Source organism: Falco peregrinus, chromosome 2, assembly GCF_023634155.1.
Source record: "Falco peregrinus isolate bFalPer1 chromosome 2, bFalPer1.pri, whole genome shotgun sequence".
In the NCBI taxonomy this organism is placed as follows: domain Eukaryota; kingdom Metazoa; phylum Chordata; class Aves; order Falconiformes; family Falconidae; genus Falco; species Falco peregrinus.
The window spans coordinates 119,030,060-119,057,068 of record NC_073722.1 but is presented as its reverse complement, the minus strand read 5'-3'; the positions used below and the strand labels follow the sequence as shown (position 1 = coordinate 119,057,068).

At 44.6% G+C, this 27,009-nt stretch overlaps 2 protein-coding genes across 8 annotated transcripts; one reads left to right on the top strand and one right to left on the bottom strand.

The window, feature by feature from the left end:
• Positions 1-1,470: 1,470 nt before the first annotated feature.
• ACOX1 (acyl-CoA oxidase 1) lies at positions 1,471-22,343 on the bottom strand. Of its 3 annotated transcripts, none has more exons than XM_055794794.1 (14): positions 22,154-22,343; positions 20,971-21,130; positions 15,052-15,212; positions 10,131-10,238; positions 9,498-9,617; positions 8,247-8,362; positions 7,883-8,052; positions 7,391-7,553; positions 6,488-6,678; positions 6,064-6,243; positions 5,324-5,429; positions 5,097-5,240; positions 4,023-4,229; positions 1,471-3,017 (listed from the first exon to the last, which is right to left on the bottom strand). In XM_055794794.1, exons 1-14 carry the CDS (start codon positions 22,269-22,271, stop codon positions 2,967-2,969), a joined length of 1,995 nt encoding a protein of 664 aa, XP_055650769.1. In that variant the 5' UTR covers positions 22,272-22,343; the 3' UTR covers positions 1,471-2,966. The 3 variants fall into 3 exon arrangements, with proteins under 3 accessions (XP_055650769.1, XP_055650768.1, XP_027651423.1); XM_055794793.1 differs by lacking the exon at positions 15,052-15,212 and adding an exon at positions 12,012-12,172 and having other exon boundaries at positions 22,154-22,342; XM_027795622.2 differs by lacking the exon at positions 22,154-22,343 and adding an exon at positions 12,012-12,172 and having other exon boundaries at positions 20,971-21,110.
• TEN1 (TEN1 subunit of CST complex) lies at positions 21,329-26,987 on the top strand. 5 transcript variants are annotated; one of them, XM_055794797.1, is made up of 4 exons: positions 21,329-21,631; positions 24,389-24,490; positions 24,612-24,769; positions 26,076-26,987. In XM_055794797.1, exons 2-4 carry the CDS (start codon positions 24,405-24,407, stop codon positions 26,210-26,212), a joined length of 381 nt encoding a protein of 126 aa, XP_055650772.1. In that variant the 5' UTR covers positions 21,329-21,631; positions 24,389-24,404; the 3' UTR covers positions 26,213-26,987. The 5 variants fall into 5 exon arrangements, with proteins under 5 accessions (XP_055650772.1, XP_013159640.3, XP_055650773.1 ...); XM_013304186.3 differs by lacking the exon at positions 21,329-21,631 and adding an exon at positions 22,379-22,589; XM_055794798.1 differs by lacking the exons at positions 21,329-21,631; positions 26,076-26,987 and adding exons at positions 22,379-22,589; positions 25,701-26,068.
• Positions 26,988-27,009: the final 22 nt, after the last annotated feature.

The window sequence follows — 27,009 nt, the reverse complement described above, 5'->3', positions numbered from 1 at the left end:
AAGGAGCAACGCCAGCCCTCCTTTCGAGACCCCCGGGCACCAGCGGGAGCACAAGGAGCCAGCCCCAGGCCAGGCACCGGGGGATTACAGCCCCCAGCCCCGCCATGGGGCACCCAGCGCCCAGCCCCCTGTGGAGCACAGCAGGCTGGGTGCAGGAGACCCCGGCAGCCCCCCCGTGACACCCTGCCAGCCACACGGCCGATTGGAGCTCTTCCCTGCAGCCCATTTTTTTATTTATTATTAGCACCCATCTCTCCGAAGAGGTGAGATTTACCATCTCCTCCCCACGGCAGCCCCTGCGGCAAGGGGCACTGCTGGGAGCAGCGCGTTGCGTGGGTCAGGTTTAAAAAATAAATTCACGTTTCCCAAAGCTGGCTGCAGGACAGAGCCAGCCCTGCTCCTGCCTTTCTCCTGTACTTGAGTTGGCACTTCCAGAAAATCCCTGGGGAAACGCGTGGCTTTGAGATATTACACCCTGCGGACCCCCCAACCACGCAAGCTGCCAGCCATGAACACGGGCTCCTTCTAAAGTCTCTGCCAAAAGGTGGCACTTTTTTAAACGACTCCATGGCTCAAATCAAGACAGGTAACTGTGGTCACAGACCGCGTCATGACCCGACACCAAAATCACCAACACTCGAGCAGAAGAGGCTCAACACTTGTGGAAATGGTACCGACATTTTGTCCAAAACCGATGAGTCCCAGCGAGGATGCGGGGCCATTTGACAGCGTTTAAAACTCTGCTGACCATCAGACGCTGCAAGTCACACCAGACGCTGGCATTCAGGTATCACCTCACCCCCCAACAGCAGTAAGACGACAAAACGCGTACAATACCCTCACCAACAGCAAGGAAGCACAGCACGTGCTGTTACATCACTACCAACTCCAAAAAAACAGGGGGAAACCATTTCTTAAAGAAAGACCTTCTATGAATTAAAGCTTCCGCTGCCAAACACCATTTTTAAATCTTCGCTGCCGGCAGTGATCTGGTTTTGCCTGCCTATGAGCCATAATAATACCGAGCAACATGCCACAGAGCGCTCCGCTCTCTGCCAGTTTAATTTCTGCCTTGGTCGTGAGCAGCAGCGGAGGCAAGGGTAACTGTTGGACTGGGCCGGCTGCCCCAGCCCACTGCAGAGCAAAGCCAGAAAGGTCGGAGTGGAAATAAGACAAATAAAATCCAACAAAGGTCTTCTGCACATTCTACTTCACCCGTGACTTTAAATGAGATCCACTGAAGGCAACGCATGAAAGAGAGACATTTTGTCCGAAAACACATTTTTTTGTAATTTATTAAATCTGTACATTTAGCTAGTACTGTTCTCATTAACATATTTTTAACCTGCTCCTCCATCATCCCTGCCCAGGTCAGCAGTCTGCCCTACTGAATAAACGAAAGGCCAGGCCCTAGCCCTTTGCCTCCTTTGGTGTGCTTCCACTTGACCTGAAAAACTCAGTAGCCAAAAGGCAAGTTTGATTATTTTATTTGAAATTAAACATTTCTTTCTGTTCAGCTACTGCACGTGGAGACAAACATTGTGTCTGATCATTGTTAGTGCCAGGAAAAACTCATCCATGAAAACTGATCCAAAAATTAGAGACTAACAGATAGTTGAATAATAAAAGCTGTCAGAAAACCAGCTTCTCTGATACTGCCTCAGAACTGCAGGATTTGGATTCATGCTGAAGCTTTTTACCATTTTAAGCTCAAGCTGCTCTTATCTGTTGCTAAGAGAGGTTTTATTGTTACTGGACAAAGTTGCAAAAAAAAAAAAACCAAACAACAAACCACCAGCAATGATTTGTAGTTGTAGCTGCAGATTTCACTGGGCATCAGGAGGTTAAAAGCTAAATCTTTCACCTGTTAAATCCAGGCAGCACTGTGCAAGTCCCAAGTCAATATAAAACCAAAATTAAGTGAATCAGAGAAAGCTCCTTGGAAATGCATGGGTAGGAAAAAAAGTCTGGACATTTCACTTGGGATTGTCATTTTCTTGAAGAATGCCTTTAAAAAACAGAGGAACATCCCAGGATAATCTGAAGACCCAAGGACCTTGGTGAACTGATTTCTGCCCCTAAATACTGGCTTCGTCATTCCAGGTCAAATTTGCAGTTTCTACCACTACACGTGGTTTTTCACATCAAATCACCCTAAAGTAACATTTGTAAAGTGCTTTGAGATAGTGCTACGAAAATACTAATAGTTAAAAGAAGGGCAGAACATCTATTACCAGCACCCAGCTGATTATTACTACTTGTTTTTTTCCTCAGAGCAGCATTACTATGTTCCTACCAACAAAGAGTAAGGTGCCAGCGCTGGAGACGGCACACAGTCAGGAGTTTCTGCAGGGCAGTGAAAGGAGGATGTATTAGAAAACACATCTGGAGAGATGAATGAAGCAGAGCTCCAGAGAAGGATGCATATTTACTTCCCAGTTACATCAGGAAAGTAGTGCCACATGCAGACTCACGTGCACAAAACTGTGCAGGAGGCTTTAGATCGCATAAATATTTGCCAAACAAGGAGAGAGGCGGTGCTAGTCTTAAAATAAATCAAGACATTGATGCTTTTTGGAGGGAGGACATAACTGCTTATTAGAAGCTATTGCCTGAGGGCTGTTAACTACTTAGTAGTAAAATCCTGCTACCTTTCCAGCTGACAGTAACTTCTCTCTAGTTAGCAGCTTCACAAAAGCAATCCTTGTATGAATCCATAAAGCTTTCTTAGATTATTAAAAGGTTAATTTTACCATTATAATTGCACTTTAAAAACAGGCATCAGTTCCTATACACTCTCCCCAAATACCTCCTCCATTTATAAAAGTGGAAAGAAAGGCTACAATTATCCACTGTCCTACAGCTACCAGGATTTGAAAGGTTTGATTTAGGTGCCTGAAGAAAGGACAAAAACACCCAGTTTTCAGGTCAGGAAAAGTGTGCATTTTAAAAAAAACCAGCAGGCTTCACAGCTTGGCTTGCATCGGCTTCAGGTGTTTGTGGAAAGACTCATGAACCTGTAAGAGGACAAGACAGTGGTTAAGACAGTCAGGCCTGATCTTTAAAAACAGTTTAGCTCTTCACATCTTGCAGTTTGTTTTTACACCATGGAAATGTGAATCAGGGGCACTTTGGAGATCTAAGAACAGCCAGCTAACTCCTGTATTTGCATGTCTATATGACACAAAGCATGAGAATATAAGCCCCTCTCCACTACCTTTCTTGTAAGAAAAGAATGCAAGGTTTCTTATACCCATACAGACAATTATTTGGCATTTTAATTAAAACAAAACTGGTCAAGGTCTCCTAAGGGGACTGTAATGAAGCTCCTAAGTCCCACTGACTTCGGAAGTATAAAAAAATGAGTAAGTTCTGGTGGGATCTAACTACAGCTGCAGTCTCTGGCAGCCCATCGCAGGAGATAGTCTGTGTCAGTCAAATAAAGGCAGTAAAGGCCACTGAGACAGGATTTAAAGTTCTGTTTCAGCTGATGGAAAAGGGACACCAACTTTTCTCAGTTCAGTTTACTTTATTAGCTCAGCTGCAGCTACAGCCTTAGGACAGATATGCAACACCTGACACTTAAGTACCACACGGGAGCAATTTATTTTCTTCTCCAGTCACTACTACTGCCTGAACACACTGGCAGATTTACCAGAAAACAGGTAAGGCTTTCACAGCTACTGTCACTAAGCGGAATTAACAGCAAGTGATAACTGCTTTTAAACTCGATGAGATCATTCAGTTGTTTCTCTAGGGAGTGTATGATTTCCTCCCTCAACTGAGAAACTCAGAAGTATCCCGCAGGGATGGATGTGAGGTACACATGGGAGAGTAACTAAAGAAAGTACGCTGAAAGCAGAGAAGCAGAAGTAGGTTGCTAGTTCTGGTCCATTACCACTAGTGATTCTTCTCCCCCCTTCATCAATTACCTGCTGACATCACTGGATCAAAATTAACAACCCTAAATTAAGTTATTTCTCTGGACACATGTGACCTAAGCAGAAGTAAGGTTTCTTTACCTCTGTTTTGTTAAGTGGGGATTTCTTTGCCCACTCAAACATGTTCTCGTAGACATTCCCATCATACCGGCCAAGCACAGATCCAAGATGAACATCATGAAAGTCAAAGGAGTCTACCAGTGCTACTGCATTGGGACGGATTATAGCCAAGAGCTCTTTCACACGCTGGTTCACTTGAGTAATTTGGGTATCGGTCAAGATACCCGCCTTGGGGAGAGGGGGAAGAAATTATCAGAAGAATACACAAGTCACAGGAACCTTCCCCTACGGCTTAACATAGGTCATCAGCCTTCCCACACACTAAAATGCAGCAGTTCATAAAACACTAGTTTCTTGGTTGTTGGGGTTTTTTTCTAAGCACTAAGTAACAAAATGAGCAATTTGCTACAAGTGTACAAGCAAAAGGAGATGCCCAGCATAGCCCACCATACTGCCCAGCTATTTAATCTTTGAAGGGAGACTCATTCTTTAGGGTCCTGTATACTAACTTTAGTGGCAAATTTTCTTGAAGAATATGGACACGTGTATATTAAATTCTTCTAGTTTCAGGGAACTTTTTGGTATGCAGCAAAGAGGGAAGGGGGAAGACAAAACATACCGTGTCTGCCTGAAGACAAAATAAAACACTGCTGCACAAATACGTTCTCAAACTGACAGAATGAAGAGAAGAAAAATAATACCTGACAATCTAAACCCATTCACTGAAATATGGGTTAACATTTATCTCCCTTTTGTGCACTAACTTAAAAATGCATACAGCTCTTGGTGCATGCCTAATATGTTATCTCCTTTATTAACTCTTTTTTTTTTTTAACATACAACACCTAGTCACCAACTGGAAAACACAGAAGCTAACCTAGACAGATGCCATGTTACCATTTATCATCCAACTCTGCTTCTGGCAGATCACAAGGGAAACTTGCTAAGAGCCTTCCATCAGACCTGCTAACGGCCTTCTGGAAGTCAACAGTTGAGACCTTACACCGAAGCATTCCTGCTGCTTTGCATTTAAAGCATCTTTGTAAACAATGACTCTGGCTCTAGAGATTTACGGTGTTGGAGTAGGACACCAACCTGCAAGAAATCCCCTGTGTTCTTACTGATCCCGTACAGTGCATACAGGAGACACAGCTCGGTCAGGACAGCACGGACAGCTGCATTACTGATCTCAGCCAGCTTTGCTGTGAAAAGCTTCACTATCACGTAGTGGCAGTGTGCCTACGAGAAACAAAAGGCAGGTGAATCAGTTTCACGAGGAGATGAGAAGATCTTACAGCACATTTATCGGGCACATCACTGACCTCAGATGCTCGCACAAGGTCAACAGAAGTTCTGTTCCAGGCATCCTCCTTGCTCTTCCTGTGGTTCAGTTCAGCTTGCAAATTCTTTGCTGCAGCTTCTACAAGCCTATTTTTAAGTAAGAAAACCAGATTATGCAGTAACGCTACAGTAACTAGATTACGTACACTGAATTCATATGAATTTCAGTTTAACATATCAGAAGAACTCAGAGGTCATGTGCCATGACTGAATACACGCTTGGAGTGAGAATTGTGGCTCTGAAGCACCTATCGTCACTGCTGCAGCTAGAACACAGCTACAGAGGGGTGAGACAACACTTGGCAGCAGGTATGTGGTGCTAGAATACTTACATGTAGGCATCTGTTCTGCTCTCACACTTCCTTCACAACACGTTTTAATATTGTTTCTCTCCAGACAGATGTCTGAGCAGTTTGAATAATACTGGTATTTGTATGCTCTAATATACTTTACATGTAAATTAGAAAAAGATATTTCAAAATGGAGCAGACAGTAGATTAACTAGGCTATGCATAGGCTCTATGTAGCCTCCTGTAACCTCACAGCACTTAGGACTGACCCCAATCTGGTAAAGTGTGTCACTTCTCGGAAGCAACACATGGAGCAAAGCTTTGCAAACCACACCCCAAGAATCTAACGTTACAGGGCAGCACGCCACTACCATCTCCCAAAACACATAACGTTACCATTGCTTGACTCAGTCTGGTAAGCGTGAACTCACCGGGCAGCACGTGCTTTGTAGGCCTCCACCAAGCTGACTGGATCGTTGATCCGTACTGTCACAGCCCTAGCAGCCACGTGCTGTGGCTGAATGCGTTGCCTGGAGAGATCGTTAAGGTAGGACACCATGCCAGCAACCCGCTGCCCAGAGCTAACCTGGGTGTAGCTTTTGACAAGGAATCTGAAAACAGAGACAACAAATAGCAACTCTAATGCATGAGTCGCTTGAACAGAGAGAAGACATCTCACCTAGGGTCGGACTAGCGAAGAACAGTTGTAGGCATATACTTTTCTGTCCAAAACAGGGCAAGAGACAAACATGAGACACCAGTTTCATGCTAATATGGGATACTCTTCTGCTCATCGCTTAGCTACAAAGACCATAATGCCAAGGCAAGAATATCTCTGGACAGAAGCTACCATACCTAGCTGTCTGCAGCATCATCACTGTGTTTTCTCCCTCGTAGGTGCAAGACGGGGTGAATGTGACATAGATGTCAGGAATGCCGCTGCAGCGAGAGTAGCCGTGCCCACCACACGCCATCCGACACTCCTCGATGCCAGCATTGGCAGTCCAGGAAGTGAACGCCTTCAGCCCTGCTGTCAGCGCATGGAGCTGATGGAGAAAAGCAAAGCCAGTTTAGATTTTTTTTATTTCCCATTCTTAGCTCACACACGTACAGGCTAAGTACTGCAGCTCCCAGAACAAAGCAGAGTCAACATCATCCTTCCACCATCCCACAGGGCCTTGTTTTTCTTCTACGAACCTTCCCCTGCACCAAACTATTTATATGAAAACCTCTGTACGTGCAAAGGCTTGTAGTACCCCATCCTTTCTGTCTCTATGCGTTATATGTACAAGACTCTTTTCAATTGCCTATTGTCACATCAGGTTCTCAGACAGAATCTCGAACTGAAAACTACCACTTTAAAAACCTAACCCTTCAGTATAGTACCGACACCTTTGATCAACAAACCAGTTCTACCCCAGTCACTTGGAAGAACAATCAAAAGCTACAACACAAGCGTAAGACCAGTTTTAACTCCAGTCCCAAGTGATATGCCATCATTTCTGGAAAGTCACCTTTTTAAAAAATATATTCACAGTAGCTTTCTCACTATTTTTCACAAAGGGCTGCTAAATGAATAGTGCAAATAAAAAAGTAAAATCACCAGCACATACCGGGCTTGGGATCTCTGCATCTTAAAAAAGTACAAAGATGTCTCGTGACTGAACGCCGAACAGGCCTGATGCCTTTTCTTCATGCTATAATGAGTCCTTACACAAAATCAACAAACACCCCTCTGATTTCCAGAGGACACAGTACCTCTGGCAGCTCACTCAGATCCCCTTCATTGATGTCTCCACTAATCCGATGATAGGTGTCTTTTATGTAGGCTCCCACAAAATGAAAAGCATATGCTGTTGCCAGGAGGGGAAAGAGTTTGTATTGTTGGGTCTGATAATCCAGGATCTGGGGTTCTGGTTCCCTAAAGCAAAATACAGATGAATTAGCACGCCAGTGGGTGGCAAACTGCTGCACAAGTCCTATTCTGCTTTAAGGAGGTTCTCCACTTGGATAGTACAAGCCGCATCCGTCTCAAGCCCGTCTATCTAAGACCACACAGAAAAAGCCTCTGGCAGAGGGAAGACATTTTGGCAGTCAAAAACCCAAAAGATTATTCACCTCCCCGGATGAAAGTCTTTCGAAACTATCAAGTGCCAAAGCAAACAACATCAATCACAGTCCTTCTTCCCTCCAGTATTTGAGAATTTTCCCTCAGCACTTACGGTTGCTCTTTTATTTCACTGCGCTTACCCTGCCTTTAGCTCAGACTGGTGTCTCACTGCACTATAGCGGATGGCAATGGTGCAAGCCCGGGACAGGGAGCGAGCTGAATCGCCTACAATGAGAGATCGGATGAACACCATGGTCCCATAGGTTAGCTTGTCACTCAGTGGTTTCACATAGGTGCCATCTGGTTCAACCTACCAAAAAAAGAAAAAAATAACAGCCTGTTGATTTTTAAAGTTTCCTCCCTTTCACATGTTCACTTATCAAGTTCTAAACTCACCAGGTAGCACTTACAAGCAAGCTACAATCTTTCTGGTACACTATTCAACCACAAAAGAGATTTGAAGTGGCCATTTTTAATAGCATATGCTGAAATTCACTGCTTTACCTGGGCATATTTCATCAGCATGTTTTCCCGAGGAATTCTGAAGTTGTCCATTTTCAGGTAGCCATTATCCATTTCATCATAACCAAATTTTGGCCCAATGTCACCCACTGTAATACCTGCCACACATAAAGCCACTTGCATTAAAAAATAGGAACTAAACACCACACAAGATTCAGGGCTTCTCCAATAAGGAGATTATTAGTTTTCTAGCAAGTCCTGGCACTGTTAGGAGTAACAGCTAACGAGGACCTTAGTCTCCTTGATAGAAAAGCGGTAACCTGGTTTCGGCTGGGATAGAATTTCTTCCCAGTAGCTGGTTTAGTGCTGCATTTTGGATTTAGGGTGAGAATAATAGTGATAACACACTGATGTTTTAGTTGTTGCCGAGCACAACTAAAGTTAGTTAACTTGGACTAAAGTCCAAGTTAAGGACCTTTCAGCTTTTCGTACTGCCCTGCCAGCGAGGAGGCTAGGGGTAACAAGAAGCTGGGAGGGGACACAGCTGGGACAGCTGACCCAAACTGGCCAAAGGGATATGCCATACCATATGACATCATGCTGAACAATAAAACTGGGGGGAACTGGCTGGGAGATGGTAGCCTGCCACTTGGGGACCGGCTGGGCATCAGTCAGCAGGTGGTGCGCAACTGCACCATGCCTTGCTTGTTTTGTGTATTCTCCTGTTATCTTCCCTTCCTTTTCTGTCCTGTTAAACTGCCTTTATCTCAACCCATGAGTTTTATGGTTTTTCTGATTCTCTCCCCTATACCGTGGGGGGAGTGGGCAAAGGGCTGTGTGGTGTTTAGCTGCTTACCAGGTTAAACCACCACAAGAGGACATCAGAACATGGGGATCTTCCTAATTTACAAGCAGTCCTACTATCCAGTCCCTGGGGAAGTTGTCTCTAAAGATCATCCAGCTCACTTCTAGCCAGATGATGATGAAAGGTATTCTCTCCTTTTCTGAAAGCAGGACGTGCTGCCTCATAGAACGCATAGCTGGGGAACACTAGGGACAAAATCAAATCTCAAACTAACCCTCACATTGAAAGTATGACATTAAAGATCATTTAGTGGTAGTTCAGTCATAAGAAAAGACTCCTTTAAGCCCTGTAACCTGCAACTACTCACTCAAATCAGCTAGTGAAATAAGCCATGTACATTAACAAGACATATGCAGCTCTATATATAGTTTCAGAGAAACAGATCTAACATATTTCATGAGTGCTAAACCTATAACATTCATTTTTACCTGGCAAAGGTTCATGGGTGCCCAGCTGCCGTATGGGAACAATGAAGGCATGCAGCCCTTTGCACTGGCCCTGAGTGTAGAGCTGAGCCAGAACAATGGCATGGTTCGACGTCTTTCCAACTGCAAAAGGAGTGAGAGTCAGAAGGAAAAAAAACCATCAAAGTCAAACATATATACACAGTCTCCTTCCTTAGAGCAGGATTTGAGATTACCTTAACCACATCATGCGCTAGAAAACCAGATTTACAACACTGAGAGTTCATCCGAATTCTACAAACTGTGTTGCTCGAGTCAACAGAAACTGCACAATATGATTCTCTTGCCTATACAATACCAAGTCCTTGGCAAACCTGCCGGTGAAGCCAAAGGAAGTACAAGGATTTTGATACAACCCAACAAAAATTATGCCAAATCCATACAGCGCAAATGATTCTGAGAAACAACTCAGAGCACAGATAACCCAAAGTTTTAGTAGGCTCTGATAAATTTGTCACTTGTGCAAGAGTAACTGCCTTTCAGCCAGCTCTTTGGATGAACTTTCAGACATCATTCTGTAAATATAATCCACATGACATCACCTCCCTCCGTTTTTCTGCACATCTTCCAGATTTAGACACACGGTGATGCACTTACGTCCACCTGGCCACCACTTAATGGAGGTCACAGTGGGGCTGTTGAGGATGAATTCCTGGGTAGCAGGGTCATAAGTAGCTGTAGTTTCTAGACCCCGAAGATGAGTTCCTGAAAACAAGCAAACACATTGTTTTGGCAGAAAGTCAGTCACAGAACAGAGACAAGCACAGAACTAGACAACGGAAAGTTGTACAGTAGTAATGTAGAAAATTTTAACTTTGCTTTTAGGCTATATAAAGGACTAAATATCAACCAATTAAGGAAGAACAAGTGAGAGTCAGACCATGTACTGAGACCTGAAGCCAATTCTCAGAAAACGTTGCATTTTTTCCCCAGTGGTCTAAGAGCAGTTTTCCAAGCACCTCTGATCTGACACCTTTTTGCTATGACACACTAAAAGTCCTTTCTCAGTTAAAAGGTCCACAAAAACATGCTCACCTGGATTTCACTAAAATTGCAATCTGATTAAATTGCAAAATAAAAATCATACACTTTTCAGCCACAAGATGAAATAAGTAGTGCCCACCATCTCTTCATTCCCTCATCAGGCCTACATTCTCCACCTTGATGGAGCAGTTTCTCCCAAATGAAATCATCCATAGCTCCAAGACAGCAAGGTATGCATATGCTAGGGTACTGATGCAGGTAGATGAAGAAACTGCAAAAAAATGAAGGTAACAATTCCAGCAACAGTCTCTCTTCTGCCCCCAACTCTTTACTTCTCACACGCCTGCCTGAACAGTGGTATTGTCCCTGCATGCGGTAAAAAAAAAGAATAAAAAAATCACCAGGCCTACTTGCTTGAGTGAGACAAGCTGTGAACAATCCTGTAGGGTGGACTGCCAGAACAAAACAGAGCCAGTGACTCTACACAAGAGCTTCAACATGAAAAAGGATATCCCCTTGATGCAACCGCATTTCCAAAGAATGGAGTTAATGGTAGACTTCCACAGGCAGCTTAACACAGACTTACACTGCTGGCAGAGGATCTTCAAACCTCACTAGCTGCAAGAGATTCTCCACAGACTTGCAGTTACTTTATGCTTCATACAGTCTCTATATTTCACTTCAGCACAAAGGTGAATCCTGCTCATTTTTTGAAAATAGTTCTCATCTGCAACTCTCAGATGTCAAAATTAAAGTTTTCCAAGGCATAATATCCTCCCTTTGAAACTTGGATTAAAAGTGTTGCAATCACAATACTGCCAGAGTTATCAAAATCCATTTCAAAGCTTGAAAGCAAAGGAACAGCAACAAAATCTACTTGCAACAAAGAATTAAAAAAACCTCACATTTCATGGTCCAATTACAAAGAACATACAGCAGTGAACTAAAAATCTGGAGGGATAAAGAAATAAAATAAAGCTTCCCACAAAACACGAGCATTGGAACCACATCATCCACGTGTTCTCTGATCCAAGGTCAGTCCCAAGGTGACAAGCAACTCTTACTTTTTTTGGCATTTCTTTCAGTACTTTAAAGCTCTGTCCTTTTGTCTTCACACCGAACATTAAGTACAGCAAAGCAGAAGCCACACTGGAAAGAATGGTAAGTGTAGAAATGAACAGATGTCATCAAACTGACATCACCATAGCCATATGCAAAATCTATACGGGTTTGAATGGCACAAGAGGAGCACCCAGTGTGCTCACATATAGAACTACAGGCACCAAACTCTCCTATAGGAGGAAAAGAAAAAAAAGGGCAAGCAGCACATGGCGTAATGATCTATTAAAAATTTCAGAGACAGTCCACTTCTCGTTAGAGCCACAGCTGCACGTGTAGAGACTGTGGGGTAAACACACACCATTTTTCCCAGGCAGGGGAATCCTTTGTACACAAAGCCATTCTTAGCAATAGCATTTAGTGAATGTACTGTACCATGGCCCATTTCAGTCTGGGCATAAGTGCCAATGATCTCCAGGTTCCAGGCAGGCATGAAGAAGCGATCCTGCTGCTCTGGGGTTGCCTGGGTGAGAAGTGTGGGGAGGAACATGCCCAGATGAAGGTCCAGAGGTTCAGGCCGTCCACGATGAACAAAGCTGTGAAGAAGTGTCATGGGATGGGAGTGTGAAGGGAACATTATGGGAGGGAAGCAAGCATGAGGATTCATGGTGGAGATTTAGGAAGAGACAAAAAGAAAAAAAATAAAAATGATTCACGTGTAAATCAGAATTCAGCAAGTGTATTTTAGAAAGCCAGAGCACTGTCCTTTTCTCAAGCCTGAATAATAAGAAATTACACTTTGAAATAAACATGCTGCAACACTTTTCTTTCTAATCATACATAAAACGTATTTGCAACATTCTCATATTTTTGATGCACCATGACTGATAAAAAATGTATTAATCCAAACCAAAATACAGCCTAGACCTTCACTATGGTTTGGAAACCAGAGCATCCCTAAGTTAAATGGGCTGAGTCAGACTGTCAGTTTGCTGAAGATGTGATCTGGCTGGCAGAAGCGAGCCTTCACCCAAAGATACAAAGTTCACTTCTTTTTTTCCCCCTCATGGTTTGAGGGCAGAACCCGACAGAAGTCCCAGTTTACCCAACTGAATGAGCTAGGTTTTCACCAAACTTTATTTTTTTGAAACTGTCTGTACTATATAGTACATTTTTTCTTTAATTAAAGATCAGACACAACTAGCATATATTACATTCCAACTCAACTTCTGTTATTTTTTAAAAGCTCTCTTAAAAGGACAGTGCTCTGCATGTGTAAGTCAAAGCTGTGAACATAAAAACTTGGCAAGAAAGCCAAAAATTTTCAGCTTGTAAATCAACAGTACAAAGTCTCTCCAATTAAACTTGTTTTATTAGAACCACTCCTCCTCTGAGTGCTGCCAAACATCACGGTTAAGTAGCCAAGTGCTCTCTTAGATTCTGATATAAAGAATTAAATGCTTATTAAATCTTTAAATATTGATAGCTTTGGAGCATTAATATAGCAGGAATATAGACTGAAGATCAGTACCTTCTGTACAAAGGTTGTTCATCTGGCCCATTTATATATGAAATACTGTAATTGGTCTTTAACAGAAATATATATATTTAAATGAGATATACATTATGGAAAGCACACTGATCTGAGCTTAGCTCAAACTCAGCTGGCATTCCTATCGAAGAAGAGTGCATTCTTGTGTTACCTCTAAACACGCTCATATGAACTAGCTCTATCCCTAGAGCTTCCTAAGAACGGCAATTCTCTTCTCCGATATTCTCAGGCACCTACAAATAAATTCAACCGTCTAATAAACCCAGTAGCAATGTTTTCTAAGCTTTTTGACCGAACAGTGACCAAGCTCACCAGGGGGCTAATGGGTTATCAGGAACACCAGCTTTTAAGTGAGTTAGTCCTGGTGGGAAGCACACAGCTGACAGTCAAAGACTGAAAGAAAATCCTTATTTACTAACTGTAGCTACAAACTAAGTAGAAACAGTACAGTATTTCCATTACTCCTTTTTGTTTCCTTTTCATCCCTGTGCTATTTGTGCTTTTTCTTTCTTTTATATTTTTTGAGAGACTTAATCACTATGAAATAGGTTAAAATCAACACAGGCTCTCAAGTAGGTACTCGCTAAGATAAAACTGAGTAACTACCCATTCCGGCTAGGACTCAATTCAGTAATCCAGAGGTCTGTTTCCCCATCAGCAGTTTCTAAACATCAGGATTAAATTAAGCAGAGCTCAGTGACAATTACTGCAGAAGCTTTACCGATGAAGTAGTTGGACACTCAGTATTCACAGCAGGAATGCCAAACAGTTGCATTTTAACTATTCAGCACGGTAAGTACATTCACTTTACCATACTACCACCATATTTGTTCTATTAAGTGTCAAAATACTAATTTTACCATCAAGTGACACAAGAACTATAAGCAAACCAGGCCATCACCAAGCAAGAAAGTGCACTGATCTAATGTGAAATACCAAGCTGGTGTGGATGTGTGTCTGATTTAAAGAAGTTGGTGTGAAAAATCAAGTGAGGTCAGTAGGCATTTATTTATTGTTGCCATCCAGTCGTGTCTCGAGCTAGGTTTGCTCACTCCGCCTCTCCCAAGCAGAACAGATGACAGGGTGTCCTCCATTGCATCTTCTACAAGCATTTCAGCTACCGTGAGTAGCTGCAACTGAACAGCTAGGCGACTGGCATCACCATCTAACTTTTGCAAGTGTCCAGACTTGTACATATCATGTTTTCCGAGTTCAGATGTCAGCACAAGCACTGAAGCCTTTGGTTTGTTAAACTATTCTCGCTGGTATTTAACAGCCATGATTCCAAGTTCTGGGCTAAAAGACTTTTCTGACAAATTAAATATTCTTCCATTTAAAGAAGAGAAAGTAGTTTTCGCCAGCAGTAGGAATAAGATGTTTTTCTTCTTTGAAACCAAGATCTTTCCATAAAGTTGTATAGCCGCAGTGGAGTAGCATCTGGAAGAAAAGCGCTTGGGGCAAAGCATACCTTACTTTCAAGAACAAAAAAGCACAACCTCACCATGCTACATTGCATCTAAAGGTATATTTATAAAGGCCAGTCATGCACTAAGAACTCTGAAATACACATGCCCCGAATTCAAGCAAAAATAAAAACCACAGTACTGTTGACTGACGTGTTCCAACCAATTCAAGTGAAATTCAGACTCCCAGGGCTTGGAACAACCTCCTCACCCTAAAACAACGGTAAGCAACTACAAAATCAGTGATCAGCTAAGAGGTGCATTCTGGAAAAGATCAAAACTAACTCTGTGATCGTTGAGATGCAAAATGTAGCAGCTGTCTGGCTACAAGGCATGAAAGATCAATGGTTAACGGAACTATTTTACCTTCCCCCTTTTAGATTTACCTAGGGAGCATCACCAATTTACAAACTGGAGTTACAGAAAAGAGGTTACCCATTGATCCCTGAAGGGAACTAACCATGTCCCACTTCGGTTTGAGCGTAGGTGCCAATGATCTTGACTCCATGGACCAGGGGCAGCCATTTCTCCTTCTGAGCATCAGTCGCTTGGATCTCTAAGGTTTTTTGAAACATGCTGAAGTGGAGACTGAAAGGTTCAGGAAAATTGCCCAAGCATGTTCTACAGGAGAGAAATAGAGGGATCTGGATCTCAGTCTTACTGTTACTGTGATCCTGAAAGGCTTTTCTCCAACTGTAGCACAAGACAAATAATCTCTTTGCTTTTTCAACCTTTTTTTGTCCTACAGGCAACCTCCAAACATGGAGGCATCAGGAGCAATGCTAATGGGGAAATACAAAGATTCGTGGGGAACATAAAACTGAAGACATGAAAACCAATTTTCTTCTCCATCTCTCAGGCTCAGTGGGAATAAATCCCACTGCTGCTGGCAACCTAGAACTAGACCACTATTAGCTAGAAGCACAGCGTATTGAGAAGGAAATGGCTTCTTTGGTAACCAAGTGCTTTTCCAAAGATCTCTGTATTCCCTGTAGCTGCTTCTATCAGTTGCAAGATCAGGACCTCACCCCTCAATGAAAATTACTGTTACAGGCTAGTGCTGGAGGGAATGGAAGAAGAATCAGACATTTTAGGTGTGCCTCATCCAAACAGAAGTTATTTCATAAGAGAGAGCTCTACGAAATTTAGTAGCCACAATGGCAGGCAAAGCACATTCCCAATTAAAAAAAGCTCCATAACACAAACATGCTAGAAAGTTTCACTGTGTAAAAGCCATGTAGTAAATGACAGCATCTTCCCTTCAACACTGCAGTCTGAACAGTTTTTCCGTCTTTAATCTACTGTAAATGAACACTTACTCCATCCAAACTCTGAAGATGGATGAGGAGAAAAGGAGCGCTCTGCACAAATACCTACATACAAGATCTCTCCCACCTACCCAAGATACCTACAAGGGAAATACATCCTTCCCTCTCGAGGTATTAATACCTGCTCTGGGGGCACATTTAAGAGTGTGTTGCCAACACAGATCTGCAGCATAGCACGTGCTATGCATATAGTTTGTCAAATTCCAGCAGTATTTGTGACTGGCATTTTACACCATGCCTGAAATGAGTGCTTTGGAGCGGGGAGTAAATAATTAGTAACTCAAAACCATCTCCCTATACAAACTGTGAAATTCAGTCTTCAGGTGAGAGAAAGCAGGGCAAAGCTTCTTCAGCAGCACTGAACTGCTTGTTGAAGACACTTACTTTAAATGGAACAGTTTTTAAATGGACAAGACTGACTGAGCCATGGATTTTTCCAGAACCAAAACTATTGTGATCAAGTAATCTAATGCTGGTGATTAATTTATTAACTGTACTTTAAGCTGGTGTCAGTGCAGGTACAGTGTCTAGAGTTCTCTAGAGTTGAGGTAGACATTTCTCTTACCAGAGCATATTCTATTGCCTACAGCAGCACACGTTTACAAAGCTGAAGTTACAAGGGTGATCAAGGGCCTAAAAATGCTACAAGGACAGTGAGACAGAATGTTTTTCAGCATTGTTGAGGTTTCCTATGTGGGTTATTCTTTCAGGCCAGGACCCATATAGCAACAGCAGCACCCTTTACTTGCTTACTGCCTACAACACAATTACTGTGCATCTACTCCTTGGGCCAAAAAAGGACAAACTGACATGGAGAAAATCAGAGCCGAGTTTGAAATACACTGTTTCAGGGCAGCTTGCGAAGAGCTTGAACAGTTCTTTGCATATTTTGAGAAGCCAATGAAAGAACTTGTTAAAAAGGTGCAGGCACATGCTTTGCTGTCAGAAAAATCAGGTCAGATACTGCTTCTTTGAAGGTAATTCTCCAGAAAAAAAAACAAAACCCTTCTTAGAGGTCACACCAGCAACTTTCACTGCCTATCAGTAAGTTTAATCGTAACTGCCAGATATTTTGTGCTTAACTAGCACTTCTCTGACAGGAGCAAGAAGACAGACATTTTGCAGGCAGAAACTTTAACATCCATCCCTGGGTCAGAAGGGCATACTATTTCACTGACTAAACATGCAGCATTTTAACAGCTTCTTGCATTAACAAAGTTGAAAGCAGAACTGAAACCCAGCTAATTTACAGCAGAAACTTTTCAGCTCTGCATACCCCACACTGAATGATTGGGACTTTCTCAACATGCCTTTTCCCCACTTGAATGACAATGAGAGAGAATCCTGTTTCCCTCATGACACAGGGCAAACAGAAGAGGTACTAGCTGTGAAGGGAGGAACAACAGGTTTTCTTTCTCCAAACTCTTACTCCTTCCCCTCCCAATTTCTACATTCTCGCTTGGCATTTCCCACTACCTATACAGCTTGTTCTCCAAAGGCTGCGTTGTGTAACTGTTGAAGTATTTTGCTCCATCACAACTGGAAGTGCCTAGCTGCAGCCAGCACTAGTTGCTTGATCTACGACCAATGACCGCCTTGTTGGTCTGAAGTCAGGCTTGCTACAGTAATCAGTGAGTCAAGAGGAGGGCTGCAGATCCAAATGCACTTACAGGAGAAGGTTGTGTAGTAGTTGTGTAGTGGTAAGCTACTTTGGCAATACAGATCTTTCCAGGCTTCACAGCAACCAATGCTACCCACATAGTACAAGGCACTTGCATTTGACAGATGGGTTTGATAGCATATCTATCAACAAACGGTGCACAGCAGGAGCAAAGTCTGTTTTCAGAGAGACTCCGAAGCTAAATGAACAACTGCAGCCTGAGAATGTCTTTGCAAAACTGGGTCACAGAATAGGGTCATTTACTTTAAAGCAAAATCTGCAAGCAAGCTTTTCTACTTTTTTGTGGTTCTTGAGGTAACTCTCTCAAGGAAGAGCATGAAGGGTCACCTCAGTGGAGAAGGAGCAGGAGGTGTGTCTGACCTGTGCTTACTGGACTTCAGAGCTAACGGTTAGAAAAGTTTACTACCATAGTATTTGTATAAAAAAAACCAAGTTAGACTCATCCACTCCTAATGCTTTTAGCGGTGGCTAGTAGGACCCCTACAACAGTTTTCCTGGTGTGATTTGCTGAAAGCTAATGCAGGGCCTAACTTTAGTGTCAAAAATGAGAAGACAAATTCTCACAGGTAAAGTGCACGTTCATGCAATGCTTATGAACACAGGAACCATCTGTTGACTTGCAGCTCTCGGATCTTCTCTTCTTCTATGACCAAGTTTCTCCCAACTGTTTTTCATTTCTTCATTTAATCCCATTTTCCTCAGCGAAGGTTACTTAAACTTGAAGGTGAATTAAAACTGACTGGATTGCTCTCTTCAAAGAGCTGTGTAGCATTACACATCAGAACAATTTCCCATTTTCATGCTGACTTACATTTTGCTGCAGTTAAGACTGTAAAAGAAATCTTAAATACTGGCACTTTAAGGCTGCGGGCCTTCAAAAGCTGTAGTCACAGCAGCAACCACAGTGTTGACAGATGTTAAGACACAGAAAAAACTGCCTAGATGAGAAGCAATTAAAATGGCTTCTAAACATATTTAACAGATCCTCTTATGCTTTGGAGTTCCACAAAGCCCTTGTGGAAACAGAAAGGAGGAACATTTTTTGACGTGTCACAGCAGCAACAAATGTTTAAGCGTATCTCCAGGGCAGCTGAAGCATTTCTCCTCATCCATTCATAAATTAAACTATAAAGTCATGTATCAGTCATGATACAAAGCTACTTAGTGAACTTCTGGTAGTATACAAAAGCTACAGGAAAACAACTAAATCAAAAATTCCATATGTAATGGGTATTACATAATATCCATTGTTTGGGGATAATCACAAGGCACGAGGGATTATTGGCAAAATACCTTGAGCTTCCAAACATAAAAGATCCGATGGTCAATCACAATAAATACAACTTGACATCTGAACGAAGGACTTCAATCTATTTCATAAACTTCATTCAAGGCACGTCACAACACCACATCCATTCAATTTTCCAGTTTGGAAAAACAAATAGGCCCAAATGGAGTTTCTCCAAGTCACCTTCTACACAAATGAAGTCCCTTCTAGTTAGCGCCAATTAGCATGTTTGGATACGTGACAGAAAAACTTAATTTTGCAAGTCAGGTGGAGTTCACTAAGCTTAAAAAAAATTTTGACACTCAGGTGAGAAAGTGGGGACAGGCGTTAAAACATAAATTAAATCAAAGGATGAAAAAATAATAATTTCATTTCTGCCATTTATTAAGAAGCAGTCAGCCAGTATCCTCCCTTGCAAACACCAGGTATTATAGTTAAGAATCCAAATCTAGAATATTAACAGCATATAGTTCTTACAGCAAACAAGCTTCACTTGTAGGTAAGAAGTATCTGCACTGCTTTTCATTCTACATGTTATTACAGAAGACACTGGAAAATACAGTCAATTTACAGCAACTGCAATTATCTTCTGAAATCCTGAATGTCTACAATTAGAATTGACTCCTGAAAAAAAGTAAGCCTTCCTCATTGTTTCAGTTGATTCTGGATCATAAATTCTGACTAGTCACACCTACTACCCATATCACATCAGATGTAATGTGTTATTTGGTATCTACGTGAAATACTGAGCTTTCATCCATTTAAAGTTAAGAATTGCTGACTCCCAAATGAGCTTCTGGAAAAACAAAACTAGATTCTATCATTTGACTGCTTCAGAAAAGTCCTGTTTTCATAAAATGTTGTCAGTAATACAACCAAAAGACAGCATTTACGTTGCAAACTTTGTTGAATTTGGCAGCTGGTACAGTGGATAGGCTTCTCGGAATTTTCTCCATCAAAATAACTGAAGAAACTTCCCCGTCACCTCCAATAATCTTTGTGCAGGAAAAATTAATTATTAACTTCTACCGTGCAGTATCTGAATCATCTCATCCAGACACTGAACTTTTTTCTTGTTATCCCTGTCCACTGATGCCAGTATTTGGATGATCATTTACATTACTTCCACAAGAACTTTCATGACACAGGTTAAGGTAGACCAATTTCTTTAAAATTAAAACTACAGCAGACAAGATGATTTCAGCTAAGTTCCAATACTCATACCCTGAGGGCAATGACAGCTTTTCTACAAATCCAGTCAAGAGGGGGGTTTGTGATTCTACCAGTGCATTATTTAACATGCAATGTTCATTTAATATGCCAGAGGATATATCCATGGTGCTACGTCCAGATTTCTAGAGCTGGGCAATCTCTTTGTTAAGCAGTTTCTGTTTGATTACATCAGAATGAGTTTAGTAAAACTAAGGGGAAAAATACATTCAGTCAGGAACTAAGTTCCCTGCAAGCTGGAAGGAATGAAACTCAGATGTAAAAACATTTTTATTAACTCAGTCCAAGGGTAATACTATCAGATAAACAAAAGGTCAAAAACAACAAAAAACCTCTAAGGTCAAAGGGAACCACTACAGTACCAGGAGCTTGGAGGAGGGAGACAAGACAGATAGTTGTAAACAAGAATTTATAAGCTATCTTGGAACATTTTCAAGTATGCCTGTAATGCAACTTCATTAGGTCTAAGTGCAAAGTGAAGTAATCAGCTTTAAGAGATTTCATTAGAAGCTGCAACCTCACCAGATCTGTCCAGATTCAAAATATTTGGGCCTATTTTTTGCTCCTTTTTGGGAAAAAAATAATCAGACTAAGGGCTCATTTTTTTACTTTCTGCACCAATATATAATAAAAAGGGTGCAACTGTTAATGGTGCATTTCTAGTAATAAATCTAGGAAAACAAAATTCAGGAAATCAGGGTTTCATCTGAAATTCACTGAAGCCAAGACTTCAGTGGGCTTTCATCCAGGTCTTGAGCTCCCTTTGGGCAGCAAGCACAGGGGAAAAGTACAACTCTAATGGCCTTGGTGACGATCAAAGTACATACAAGAAGCAAACTACCAGCTCGGTACCTTTTAAACCAGTAGATCTCCTCCGGATCTGCAATTCCATATTCTCTTAACTTCATCACCATCAGAGAGCTCTTCCTGATGGCTTGTTCATAGCGCTGGCTCCGGGACAGGAAGTTCAAATCCTCATGCTGGAAGTCAGGGTCATTAATAACTAAGGCCTCTGGGGACACAGAACAGAAGAGGAAAACAAACTCAGTTTCCACAGACCTCAACAGACTGTGGGGTGCAAAACGATTCAACATTTCACTTGCTGTACTTTAAGGTACAAGAACAGAAAATTAAAAATTAATGAAGTCAGAAAAGAGTCTCACGCTTTTGTCAAGAGGGACTCTAGCAACAGAGCACTCTCCCCTGCCACACATAACCCACATTTTAAGTTTGGAGCACTCTGGAGGTCAATTCGCTGCTGTAAGACCTTCAGGCCTCTCAATAACAATGTCAAAGCCTCAGCCATCGTCAGTGCGGGATCAGACCGCCTCGTGGACTCTGATGCCCGCAGAAGTCCTTGCAGAAGGGCACAGCGATCATTCCCACTACGCCAACTACAAACCCAAGTGCCCAGAGGCTGCAGACTTTCCGCGTCCCCTCTTCAGCACACACACCAGCCTCTGACAGTCCCACGCCAGCGTGGGCCCGGAAAAGGAAGAGGAAGAGGATGGAGGTATTTCATTAATGTGACATTTCATGGTAGAGGTGGGTGAGAAACAGGTCACATTTGTACTGCTGGGCAGGAGTGTAGTAGGAAGCAAAAAGGAGGGGAGGGGGCCAAAGAGAAATGCCCATGGGCAGCTGCCCCTTACCCTCTGGAGGAAGGTGGACGTGAGGAGGAAGAGGACACAGCTCTACCAGGGCCACCCCAAATCCTCTCTGGGATGGGGAGGCGGGGGGACCAGGGACACAACCCTGCTCCTGCTCTGACCCATCAGACAAACCCCCTTCCGCAAGGCGGCCCCTCTCCTGCACACCCTCCCCTCACCGCCCCCCCCCCCCCCCCCCCCCGGAGTCTCCCCTCTCCCCAAAGGCTCCTCCCCACGCCCCCCCCCCCAAACCTCCTCCCGCCCCTCCCTGGAGACTCCCCCTCGGGCCTCGTCTCACAGCGCCCCCAGCCCGGCCCGGCCCCGCTCCCCTCAGCGAGGGGCACCGGGCCGGGAGTGGCGGCGGCACAGCCCGGGCCCTGCCTCACCGATCTCCTTGCGGCGGCGGGTACGTTCGGCGCCGCCGTCCAGGATGTGGGTGAGCAGCTCGGGCTGGAAGGTGGCGGCGGCGCGCTCCCTCCGCAGGTCCGCGTTCATCACCATCATCGCGGCGGTAGCGGCGGCTGCGGCTCCGCTCGGCCCCGGCCCCGGCCTCGGCCCCGCCACGCCCCCGCGTGACGTCACGCACCGCGCCGCCGCGCTCCGGCCACGTGACCGCCGCGGGGAGCGGCAGCGGAGCGGTGAGCAGCGGGCCGTGCCGGGGCTTCGGGGCCGTGCCGTGCCGTGCTTCCAGGCAGGCACCGGGCTGCCCCTCCGCCTGCCTTAACCCCGCACCCGGATGCACGTAACGCGCTGCAGGGGGGTGCCGGCTGCACGGGGGCGCGCGCGCGGCGTTTGGCCGTTGAGGCTGAGCTGCATTCGATGGTGCGTGAAACTACCGAGCAGGCGTGTGGTGCGGTGCAGGGGGCGCGCATTAAGTAGTGCCCGTTAACGGGCTGCGTTTGGGCCCTGGCGTGCCTTAAGTTGTGCGGTAAGTTGCGCATTGAGAGTGTACATGACATGCTGTGTCGGCAGCCAGGCATTTAATGGTTCATTAAATAGTTCATTAAACATCCCTATAGCATGCTGCATTAGATAGTGCGCTAAATCCGCATGTAAGAGGCACATGGGGCCAAGTGTGCCTTAAATGCATATGTAACATGCTGCAGTTGACGTTGCACATGCATTAAATAGCACATTAAGTGGGCACATACTGTATTGCAGTTGGGGTTGGGCACGCGTTAAAAAATGCAATAAATACACACTGAGCACCTTGCATTCCTGGCTGATCCCATCCTGCTGCACAGTGTGATTCAGGAGCAAAACTCGAGTGATGCAGGGTGGCCTTTGCCCTGTTCGGGAGGTGCAGAATTGAACCTGTTTTTTAAATCTGGGTTAGGTGGGGTAGAGATGCAGGGAGCGGCAGCGTGCACAGAGCTGGATTTCCACCTCTGTTGCTACTGGTAGGAACCCTGCCAGAGGGGTTTCACAGCCCACCCTGGGTGTGCACAGCCTTGTGTGGGAACATGGGGCAGCTAAACCCAGAGTTCGGGCATGTGCAGAGCCCAGGGTGAGCCAGGATCACCCTGGTTTCAGTGGCCTCTCACAACAGTCCTCCATGGGACTGCGGTGGGGCGTTTTGCAAGGTTGCAACCCCCTGAGCAATGGCACCAAGTGTTAAAGCCACAGGGTTGCAGCTCAGCATGTCCCCACTGCTGCATAATCAATATTGGTGGTCTTCAAACCTGCTGGGGTGGCCCCACTAGTCTGTATTGCAGGGATCTCTGCCAGGGCCATTGTGCAGCTCTTGCTGTCCCCCCTCAGCAGGGCAAGAAACCAGAGAGAAAAGCAGTAAATGGAACATGGAAACATGCCAAACACAGGCAACCTGCAAGGGAAATTGGAGAGGAAAATGATGCCAAAAGAAACCACTTCTGGGCACATCCAACAGCCTGGCTACAGCACTGGCTGGGCAGAATTAAAATCTTGCCAAAGCTGCTCTGCATTCCTGCTTTTCTGTGTGCTTTGCATTGTGGCTGGCCTGCTTGTGCCAGCCCTGCTCCACTGGTGTAGCTCCAGGACATCCCGCTTGAGTCTTATCTTGGGCCAGATCATTCTCACTCATCACACTCCTCATCATTCATCTTCTAAACCCTACTAAAGTACTGATGAAACCAGGCTGGCATGTATCCAAGTAATTGTTCTCCAGCTTCAGGATCACACACTGCCAGAATTTCCTGTCCTGCAGAATGAGAACAGACTGAGGGTCATGCCTTCAATCTTTCTGCATGGTACCCCATTACACCAGCACCTGGGTCTATTCCTGCATCTTGGTCCCTCACACTTTCTGAAGTTCTCAATCACCATTTTCCCCCACTTCCTTAACCTTTCTCAACCCACCCATAGACTGGGGGAGACCTGTGGGGAGGACCTGGATGTTTTGGTGGGCTGCCTGTTGCTGTTCATGCTGAATTGTGGGGGAAGGTAGCCCCTCTTTATGCCATGATGCCTGGGGCTTGGTACGTGCACTGAGCTGCAAACAGGACTCAGCAAGGAAGCTGTGAAGCTGCTGCAGCCCCCTGGATGGGGAGCTCTGGGCAGGGAAGGAGTTTTGGGACAGTGTCACCTTGTATCTATATCAGGTACTAGAGTGACATGAACTTAGATCTTTTGCTTTACTGCAGGCCCAGTTTGTGTGAGATGCTGCCAAGTGCTGCTGTCTATTACTTCCCATGGGAGATCAACAGCTCAGTCCCAGAGGGGGAGGCGCTGAGGACATTTGGCAGGTGAGAAGGTACCCTGCTCTCCCTGCAGGCCAGGACTTTCCTTCACTGGCTTATCCCCCTCCTTTTGTCTGTAATTGTTGTACCTCTGCACTGCTGAGCTTCCCAAATCGATCGTTCCCAGGTTACACTGCTACGACCTGGCCCGGTCCGAAGCCATTCTCACTGCTCAGCATAGCTCAGCTCACTACCACGTCTGTGTCGACACCAGGTTTGTGGAGCCATTCCAAGCCCAGCCAGGATCTTGCTACATGGTCCTAGGAGAGACTGAACACAGGGAAGGTAAATGCTCTGAGAACCAGTGCCCTTTGCTGCTGTTCATGGTCCGTCCGCTCCTTCCTGGCTCCCTGGGTGCATGGTGAGACATGCTGTCACTTGAGGTCAGCTTTGGCCAAGGCAGGCTCATCTCCTGCAGCTGCCTCCGGTCACATGAGTGCGTGATTCAGCAGCCTGTCTCTCCCTGATGACCATGAGAAGAGCCCCCCATATCTTGGTGAAAATCTGGTACTCTAGCACAGATTTCATTAGAAATAGGCAGTGCCTTAGCAGCATCACTGAGCTTGTGAAACCTGTGCTAATGCCCTCTGGCATCACTGCCAGCCACCACATCATCTGTGCTCCAAACATGGCTGATTGCAGTAATACGTCATTGTGAGCTGGCTGGGTTGGTCTTTGCCATCCTTGAAAGGCTCTAATTATATCCTCACCCTCAGACACGGGGCGTGAGGAATGCAGGCAGGCTCTGTCATGTAGGGCACCCTGTTGTCCTTTCCTGGGGTGCCCTAAGCGTTACTCTGGTTGCACGGTGCTTTGTGTGGGGAGTTGATCTGGGCCGGGCAGTGAGTTTGTGAAGCAAATCCCACATGTTTTCTTGGCCACACCTGATAACGAGCAGTCGCATTCGTGGCATTGAAATCCTTGGTGGCATGTGGAAACTCACACTGCACGTGGCATGTGATGAGTGATCTGCTAAGCCACTGCTGCAACGTTTCTTTAGAAAGGCATGTTATTTTGGTCACCGCTTAGGAGTGAGTTGGCCCCATTTTGTAGGGGTAGAAGGGGAGCAGGCTGAGATGGTGGCTGTGTCACCAAGGTTTGGCCCCTTTTGCACAGCTGCATGTTACCATTTGAATGCCACTGATGACTTGTTGGTTATAGTCAATGTTGAGCCTCTTCTAAGCCCAGCTTTGTTCTGTCCTCTTCTTGAGCTTAGACCCATCCCTGATGCTTTTTAGACAGTGAAAACCAAACTTTGTCCAGCTGCGAAGCAGACGGATGCTGCATGGCAGGCACTGGCACCAACATGTCCAGGGCTCAGCGTACCCCAGAGCAAGGAGAGCCCAGTGTCAGCCACCAGCATTTTGTAGCCAACAGCGCAGAGGGAAAGCACATCACTGAATTAACCTGCTCCTGGGCATGCTGCTTGCATCGGTGGAGGCACGCGGCTGGTCCGGTCTCCTGCAAGTTCTCAGGCTATGGTTATTTGGCCAGCTGAAGCCACATGCTGCCTGAGGGAACCTCTTTCTTTGCCTCCGAGCTGCTCCATCTGGTTCGTTTTTCTACAGAAACTTCCTGTTTATATTCCCAGGTGAGAGTCCTGTGGTAAAGGCACGGATATTGACCTGCGTGGAAGGGATGAATGTACCCTTGCTGGAACAAGCCATACAGGAGCAGAGGAAATACTTCAACGAGAGACAGGAGCAGACGGAAAACAGGACATCCTGACAGCAGCTCTGAGACCAGCCATACACTGGTCCTTGCGCTGCCATTTGCAACAAATGTGTTAAAAGTAAATTTGGAAGGTGGGTTTGCAATGTACTGCTTTTTGTTGTGGCAAATAGCAAAGTCAAGTCACCAAGCAGGGAAACACTTGAAGACTGTGAGTCAGCATGTGACTGTGGGTTGTCTGTTCATGCCAGGGGTCATTACTGAAAATAAGCTTTGGGAAGTAGGTTTCATGTTTGTTTAAAAGGGTGCTTAAGGAAAAGGGGGCACTTGAGTTATGGTCCTTTTGCAGTGCAAGGCTTGGACATGTCAGAAGAAGTCTCTGAATCTCAAGTTAAACAGCTCACACCCCACATGCACTGCCAAAGCACAGTGGGTTACCAGGCTGTTGGCAGGTCGGAGGTAAAGGGCATTAGTGCAAAGTTCGTTGGTCCTGCGTGGCTGTGGGTGCATGAGTGCATGTGTTTGGTCACCATGACTCAGCTGCCACACAGGAATGTTCCTGGCAAAACAAATACCTGAACTGACCAACAAAGAAACAACAATAATGAGGAGTCACTATTTTCAGTAGCAACTGCCTCTTCGGGTTTCCAGGAACTGGTGTCTTAAGGGAGGGGATTGACGTTAGGTCTAAAATAAATATTTGCAGTGCCCTGAGAACCACCACTTTACTTTCTTCCTTGACACAACTAAGTTTAGGAGACCTCAAATAGCTATTTTTAAAAGCATCTAAAGGTTTTGATTGCTATTTTCCTAAATAAAGATTAAAAGAGAAGGCAGCCTGTCTTTTATTGATT

What these genes read in the sequence shown, in the direction of transcription:
- TEN1 (XM_013304186.3), top strand. Translation starts at nt 22,504, where the DNA reads ATGCACGTAACGCGCTGCAGGGGGGTGCCGGCTGCACGGGGGCGCGCG. An exon ending in GCGCTGAGGACATTTGGCAG is followed by an intron (nt 24,491 to 24,611) that starts GTGAGAAGGTAC and finishes GATCGTTCCCAG; the next exon opens with GTTACACTGCTACGACCTGG. An exon ending in AGAGACTGAACACAGGGAAG is followed by an intron (nt 24,770 to 26,075) that starts GTAAATGCTCTG and finishes TTATATTCCCAG; the next exon opens with GTGAGAGTCCTGTGGTAAAG.
- ACOX1 (XM_055794794.1), bottom strand. Translation starts at nt 22,271, where the DNA reads ATGATGGTGATGAACGCGGACCTGCGGAGGGAGCGCGCCGCCGCCACC. An exon ending in TGCTGATGAAATATGCCCAG is followed by an intron (nt 8,053 to 8,246) that starts GTAAAGCAGTGA and finishes TTTTTTTGGTAG; the next exon opens with GTTGAACCAGATGGCACCTA. An exon ending in ACCTTGTGCGAGCATCTGAG is followed by an intron (nt 5,241 to 5,323) that starts GTCAGTGATGTG and finishes TGTTTCTCGTAG; the next exon opens with GCACACTGCCACTACGTGAT.